The sequence below is a fragment of the Leptonychotes weddellii genome, chromosome 1 (assembly GCF_054177405.1).
Source record: "Leptonychotes weddellii isolate Sample4059 chromosome 1, ASM5417740v2, whole genome shotgun sequence".
NCBI lineage: Eukaryota > Metazoa > Chordata > Mammalia > Carnivora > Phocidae > Leptonychotes > Leptonychotes weddellii.
Window position 1 is genome coordinate 90,394,385 of NC_138369.1, and position 8,375 is coordinate 90,402,759.

The 8,375-nt window shown below is 37.7% G+C and overlaps 1 protein-coding gene across 1 annotated transcript in view; it reads right to left on the bottom strand.

Moving 5' to 3' along the window:
* Positions 1-4,061: 4,061 nt before the first annotated feature.
* WWTR1 (WW domain containing transcription regulator 1) overlaps positions 4,062-8,375 on the bottom strand; it is a 134,378-nt gene continuing 130,064 nt past the window's right edge. Inside the window, exon 7 of the mRNA XM_081827618.1 lies at positions 4,062-7,522. Within this exon, the coding sequence (XP_081683744.1) occupies positions 7,338-7,522 (185 nt within the window). The 3' untranslated portion in view covers positions 4,062-7,337. The remainder of the gene's footprint in view (positions 7,523-8,375) is intronic.

An 8,375-nucleotide genomic window follows, 5' to 3' on the forward strand; every position in this document is an offset into this window, starting at 1 on the left:
TAGATCACTACTATCTAATTTCCATTTTCCTGATTAGTAGGTTTTTTTGTTTTTATTCATTTGAGACACAGAGATAGAGAGAGAGAGAGAGCACGAGCAGGGGGAGAGGCAGAGGGAGAGGGAGAAGCAGGCTCCCCGCTGAGCCAGGAGCCCGATGTGGGGCTCGATCCCAGGACCACGACCCCAGGACCCCGGGACCACGACCTGAGCAGAAGGCAGACGCTCAACAATCTGAGCCACCCAGGCGCCCCTCCATTTTCCTGATTAGTAATGAAGTTGGCAAGCTATCTGGCACCCAGTTCCCTGTCCTATACATTTTCAATTCATATCCTTGGCCCATATTTCTATGGGACTGTTTTTCTCATTAACATGCAAGTTTGTTGTATATTCCAGATACTAGCTCAGGTCTGGTTCTCAGAAGCAGACCCTGATCAAGGACTCATGTACAAGTCATTTACTAAAGAAGTACTATTTAAGAAAGGATTTTTCAAGGAATTGAGTATTTACAAGGGAAACTGGTAAGAGAGTGGGGGTAAACAGGACAGGGAAAGGGAGGAAACAAAGCAAGCGTGTGCTCTCAGGCCAAGTCCTGTAGAAGGCAGTCTGTGCCTGGTCCCACAGGAGACTTTGAAATCTAAGTTACATACCCACCTGTCATTGGCTAAAGGTTGTATTGTAGAATGTGAATTCCTATGCATCTAGCTCTCTGCACGTGTGGGAGCAAAGTGACTGCGATCCTTTTTAAAAGTCACAGATATTAGCTGTTGGAAGCCAAAACACACCAGGGTGGGAGATGGGGTGCACAAAACAGTAAAAAGGAATCTAAGGTGATATGGGTGGAGAACTGACATCACTCACTATAGACAACAGTATTATGAAAATATCAATTTCACTATTAATTCAAGAAATACAAACTGGAAAAAAAAAAGGAAATACAGGCTGTAACAGTACGGTATTTTCTATCTATACAGACTTAAGAGTTAGTCAAAAGTTCTCACCACAAAAAAAAAAAAAGTAGCTATGTGAGGAGATACATGTATTAACTAACCTTGTTGTGGTAATCATTTTCCAATATATATATATATACATAAAATCACTACACCGTACACCTTAAACTTATACAGTATGTCAATTATATCTTGATAAAGCTGGAAGAAAAACAGAAGAGACTAATTTGTATTATATTTATTGATAGAAAATACATTTTTCATTCAATTTTTGAACTTCATATATTCTACATATCTTCCCAAATATTTTATGGAATGTACAGTGGGGGGAAAAACCCCAAAATGTTAATGTTTATTCAAATCAGATTTGATTATTTTTATTTTTGAAATTGCATGTTTATAGGAAAACTCCTCAATCTTCAAAACAAAGCAAAACAAAGACACAATATTCAGCTCCAGATTGGCAGTGGTGAGACAGGCCTTTGCATTTGTTGTTATTGGAAGTATAAACTGGTACAGTCCTTCCTTTCAAAACTATTTAACAGAATCTATCAAAATTTAAGATCACATGATGTAATGATTTTTTCTTGGAATTTATCCTCCAGCCATATTCACACGAGAATGGGCTGGTTACTGTAGGACTGTCTATAAAGGCAAAAACTAAAAACTGGCTAGCAATAGGGGACATCCATATAAAATATTAGTTGTTAAAAATAATCCAGTATACAACTCTATGTCCTGGCATGGAAAGATACCCATGAGATTTTGGATATATTTGTTGCTTACTGTGTAACCTCATGCAAAAGATTTAACCTCTTAAATTCTTCATCTATAAAGTAAGGATAATATTGAAATGATAGGGTCACTATGCAGATTAAATTAGATAATACATATCAAGTGTTTTTGCGTGGTGCTTGGCACATAGTAAATGATCAGTAACTATTAGTAATATCATTATTATTATTAAGAGAAAAAATGAGGGGCACCTGGGTGGCTCAGTCATTAAGCGTCTGCCTTCGGCTCAGGTCATGGTCCCAGGATCCTGGGATTGAGCCCCGCATCGGGCTCCCTGCTCCGCGGGAAGCCTGCTTCTCCCTCTCCGGCTCCCCCTGCTTGTGTTCCCTCTCTCGCTGTGTCTCTGTCAGATAAATAAAATCTTTAAAAAAAAAGAGAGAGAAAAAAATGAAAGCTTAAAAATAGCATGTATCATTATTTTTCTTGTTAAAAAAATCCAACTTATAGGAAAAAAATCTTATATATTTTTTTAAAGTGTGAGACTTGGGGGATAGAGAAGTTTCACTTTTTACCTTATACATGTTAGTACTTATAACATTTTCAACAAGCAGTGCATGTTATATTGGCAGTGATGATGAAATACGGTTTTTAAAAAGAATGCATGAGACTACATCAAAATAAAAAGCTTCTGCACAGCAAAGACAACAATCAACAAAAGTAAGACAAGCTACTGAATGGGAGAATATCATCTGCAAATGATACATCTGATAAGGGGTTAGTATTCAAAATATAGAAAGAACTTATACAACTCAACAGCAAAAAAAATGAATAATCCAACTAAAATGGGTAGAAGACATGAACACACATTTCTCCAAAGAAAACATACAGATGCTCAACAGCCACATGAAAAGATGCCCAACATCACTCATTATCAGGGAAATGCAAATCAAAACCACAATGAGGTATCACCTCACACCTGTCAGAATGGCTAAAATCAACACAAAAACAAGTGTTGGTGAGCATGTGGAGAAAAAGAATTATGAAAACACTAATTTGAAAAGATGTATGCACCCCTATGTTTATTACAGCATGATTTACAACAGCCAAAATTATGGAAGCAGCCCAAGTGTCCATAGATGAAATGGATAAAGAAATGGTGGTATACACACACACTAGAATATTACTCAGCCATAAAAAAGAATGAAATCTTGCCATTTGCTACAACATGGATGGATCTAGAGGGTATAATGCTAAGTGAAATAAGTCAGAGAAAGACAAACACCATATGATTTCATTTATATGTGGAAATTAAAAAACAAAACAAAGAAAAAAGAGGCAAACAAAAAAACAGACTCTTAACTATAGAGAACAAACTGATGGTTACCAGAGGGGAGGTGGGTGAGGGGATGAAGGAAATAGGTGATGGGGATTAAGAGTACACTTATCGTAGGGGCGCCTGGGTGGCTCAGTTGGTTAAGCGACTGCCTTCGGCTCAGGCCATGATCCTGGAGTCCCGGGATCGAGTCCCACATCAGGCTCCCTGCTCGGCGGGGAGTCTGCTTCTCCCTCTGACCCTCTTCCCTCTCGTGCTGTCTCTCATTCTCTCTCTCAAATAAATAAATAAAAATCTTAAAAAAAAAAAGAGTACACTTATCGTGATGAGTACTGAGTTAGAGAATTGTTGAATCACTACACTGTATACCTGAAACTAATGTAACACTGTACATTAATTATCCTGGAATTAAGAAAATTTTTTTAAAAAACAAATGCATGAGACTTAAGGCTCTGGAATGTTGGTAAGCTGTTCCCACCAGCATCTCTTCTGTTGTTTAGCTCCTGCTTGAAAACACTCTTTACTGAGTGCTCTCACCTAATGTTTCTGTGGAGTGGACAAAGATATGACAACAGTGAGAATCAAGGGACTCAAGGGACAGAGAAAATACACTGTCACAAGCCCAAACTCAGAATGAATAAGCTGTTCTTAGATAACAAGAAGCCACGCTATAACATTAACAACACAGGAAAGACTGAGAATCCTATAGTTCTGACATCTCAGTCAAATCTGTGAGGGTGTTGGGAGGATAGTGTGATTAAAAAAAAAAATTATATATTAATCATATGTATAAGATGTAAATTATATATATACACACTAAAAAAAAAAAAAACCCTCAGGGGGTTGCTTCAAATAAAGGGGAAACCAGGATTCTGTGGATATTTAGGATACTGAAGACCAGACATTTGAGCCCAAACAATGTTGGCCTACAAAATTGTCTTTCTTTCATTGTCTGCCAGGAGAGTTACATAAGCCCTTCTTCAGTACCACCCAAGCCTTGAGTAAAAGGAACACACACAAATAATGAAAAGACAAAAGGCTCTAAGTGGAAATTCAATTGTATTTATTTTTCTTATACAGAATCAGAGAAGTAAAAACCAGTACCAAACTCCAGGTAAAATGGTTTGATATGATTGATTTGGCTGCATACCTTCTGCAGGCAGACCATTCTAAATTAAAAATAAACACACATATGTCATATTACAAAACGTAGAAGTAAATTTGTTTAAAAAGTTAAAAGTACTAGCACATAAATGATGTAGTGTGTTAGGGAAACGGTCTCTGTCAATCGCCCATTTTCCCAATTAAATTAATCTACAATTTCCTTTTTTTAACAGCTTATTTTTTCATAAAAGTTGTACTTTCAGAAGTTACTTTCTAATTTTGTTGTTAAGAACACAACTTATAATTAGCAACACTTCTCTCACCTTCTACAGAGAGCTTTTCTACCACGCCGGGGTCAAGAGCAACCCCCCGCACTAAATGTTTTACTCTGTCTTATGTGCTTCCCGCATGTTGTACAATCAGTGAAAGAAATGGCATCTCACATCCTAAATACTCTGGTGAAACACTAACAATTACTTGGACTTAGTAGAATTGCAAACAGGTTTTGACAATGTATTTACTTCAAGAAAATGTGTTCTGTCAGGATATCGATACCTTGCATGAAAGATCTCTGAAATTGTTTTTCCATTTCAATTTTTAATATGTCTTTTCCATGGCAAAGTTATCAGATGACATGTTGAAATTTACTGATTTAGGATTGAAAAGACGAGATATCCTGGCAGTTCTTTTATAGTAAGAAATATAAATAGCACCTTATCATGAATTCGGCAGGGGTTTTTACACTTACAATAATAGGAAAAACCCTTTCAAAAGTTGTTCTTACTTCCAGATTTCTAGCTTTAGTGTTCTTTAACAAAGGCCGTATTTTATGGCCTTAAAAACGTAACAAAAAAATTACATCTGGCTTTGTCTATTAGTAAACACGTAGTCATGGTTCATATTTCATTCTGGAATAATATTTGTTATGTTCATTAATAAATGTTTCAACTAATTTCACTAAAAAAAAAATCTTCTAGTGTTTTATAATGCCACAGCTTACTAGGAAATTACTTCTAAAAATTGATAATACAAATCACCGATGTTTTAACTACTTTAAAAAAGAGGGGTATCTGTTTCTTTTACACTTAATAACCTGAAAAGGAGTCTATAAAAATATTTTTAAAAAATACAGTAACACTGCTCAGTTTTGTTAGGTCCCTTGTTTTTTGTTTTTTGTTTTTCTTAGAAAGAATGTACAACTCTTTTTGCAATTATTGCTCACAAAAGAGAAAAAGAAATAGTGCTCCCTTATTTAGTAGCAAACACAAAACATCTACCCCGATCTCTCTCAGAGCGCTTAGAGAGAGAAAAGGAATCAGAACATATACCATGGGTCCTTCAGGAAAAAGAAATCACTTCCCTGTGTTGGAAGCACAGCAGGCTTATGCTCTTGCCCACAGACACGCTCAGCGTCAGCTTGGACAGGGCGACACCAGCCCTTCCCCTCCTCCTTCCCCATAAAGTGCACCGAAGCCCTTTCTTCTACAACAGAATCTTTTGGTATAAAAGCTGTAGTAGAAAATTGTTGCTTTGTTCTTTTGGGCACCTCTCCTACCATCCTGCTCGTCTTGCTTTTGGGGTACTATCACTTGTCTGTTTCCATTTCCCAACTAGTATCCTTCCACTATCGACCGTGACTTTACTACTTCATCTCTGACCTTTTCACTTGCCTTCTTTCCAACCAGATAAAATGTATTCTGCCTGTCTCTATTCTGGTAGATGGAAAAGGATCTTATTTAAGATCCCCAATAGATAAGCCCCCTTGGGAATTGAAGGTTCCTCTCAGAGACCTGAATTATTAATGTCTTTCAAGAAAGATATTAAATTCATAGATTATAAATAATGTCAGTTCAAAATATTCAACGATTGAGGACTTCATGGGTAATGCAGGCAGAGTGCACACCGGGTGAACCTGATGCTCTCTCTCAGTCCTTAAAAGCTAATAAAAAAATGTTTTTGGTTACATAAGAGGTATTGAGTACATATTTCATGCCTTTTTATACCAACTGTAGCAAACAGGGTTAGGATAATATACTTAGGAATCAATTTTACTGAATTCAGAAACACAAGTCTCCACCGTACACCCTTCAGAGGGTTTTTTTTTTTTTTTTTTTACACGTCAGTCAGAGATCTGCTTCATCCTTCAAACAGTTTCATAGATAAGATTCTTTTAAACGCTTGAAATCTGGAAAGCAAAACTGATAAGGCTTCAGCATTAAAAAAGCAACAATTTACTGTGTGTGCTGTCGGGTTGAAAGCTAGGTCGTCCTGATGTTTTCAGAACGGTTTCAAAAGACAAAAAAAATACAGTCGCCACTGATTTATCAAAAACTTTTGGCTGCCCTTTGTCATCAGCTACAAAATTATAGTGCTTTATAAAATAAACATCAAATTCTAAGTTGCAATTAAAAAAAAAATCCAACTTGTAATTAAAAAAAAAAAAAGTTTTGTTTAATAAATGCTCATAATTAGTACCAAACTGGTCTCTTTCATAAGATCTGTAGGGTAGGAACTGTGACTCACATTCCTGCCCCTCTCCCACTGGAAGGACGAGTTGTCTAGACGCTACGCAGTAAAGTAATGATGAAGGACAAACTACAATAGGACCACGTGTGCCTTTGCAGATGCAGAGTAAAAAGAACCATCAGAACCAGCATGGATTCAAAACTACATTGTATTCCATACAGCAGAGATGTACTATCCATACAATGATTTTTAAAGCTCGCGTTAAATATTTTTTTAAAGCATCCAGTACTACTGTCATTAACACAGTTTTTGAAACCGTCAATCAGGTCTAATTTTGTGTACATTTCCTGGACCGAGCCGCTTGTCACAAGTCACTGCCTGTGGTCAGCTTTTATGGTTTATAATCAATTTGATGCATAAATTTCAACTAACACCCATCAAGCTTAGTCATGGGGCAGCAGAGAGAAAAATAGAGAAGCAATTCTGCATCCTCAGTTCTGCAGAAGAACGCTGCATAGCAAATCACGGGAATGCAGGCCTGCAGAAACTGAAAATAGAGCATTTATCTGTTTGACTTAAGTTACTGTCAATCGAATCCAGGCAATGATGAAACTGGCCGCATGGTAAGGAGGGAGCATGGAGTCATGGAGGCAGAATGTGGAACACCTGCAGACTGACTCTGCTCCATTGTTTTTTGCCAAGAGGCCCAGGAAATGTCAGGTCATGGCTCATCCAAGTTACAATGGTAGTAATTACAGCCAGGTTAGAAAGGGCTCGCTTTTGTTCAGCGCAGACTCTACATCATTGAAGAGGGGGATCAGATCTTCAGACTCCAAAGTTCCTAGGTCAACATTTGTTCCCGGGAGACAATCAAGAAAATCAGGGAAGCGGGTCTGCTGAGGATTGATGTTCATGGGTGTCTGTCCTGCGTTTTCCCCTAGAACAGAACAGAAGATGACCATTTTAATTCCGGTTGTTAAGCTCTTGAAGAGTTGACCCAATGCTCACCTTCATTTCCACAGTGCTTCCATTTAAACAGAAGATTCTATTGCTGCTGGTCTAAAATAGTTCATCTCTGTGAAAAATTTCAGCTACCACGTTCCCGAAACTGAGTTGGTGATGCTCACTCATATGAGATGCAGAGATGCCGGGTGAATCTTTATTTGTCCTGGGTAGACAGGGCCCAGAATGGATAACCCCAGGAGATAGGAAAGAAGCATGCGAAGGCACTGTGGATCCAACCTGTGATCTGTGCCTTCCCATGACGGATGCATGAAGAGCTATTTTGTGAAAGAGTAGAGAGTCTTTCCCTGTAATAAATACCTTATCACACAGAGCTATACTTTTAGGATTTCACTGTGAAGCTTATATTTACCTATGTCATCCCTCTTTATGTTCAAAGACAGTAGTGAGGAGTTTCCTTGAACCACGTTATTAAAAAGCTATCTTCATTGATGGCTCTAGGGATCATTTTCAAAGTATTTTATAAAGGGAATTCTGCAGATCACCCTACACACACACACACACACACACACACACACATACCTGGCACCCCACAACTATCTACTTTTCTTACCATGTGTACGAGTCACAATGTATGTGAGCATATGAAGGTTCTAAGAAGTCTTGTTGTAATGAGATCTGTTTTATTTTGTTTAGGCCACTATTACCTCAATCCACTTAATCATCCAATCCTATTCTGGCAGAATTTATATCCTAATGGAAGTGGAGTCCACAGAACACAGGTGAGAAAATGCTGTTCTAGGAAAATGAGATGTCTGGGATATGAC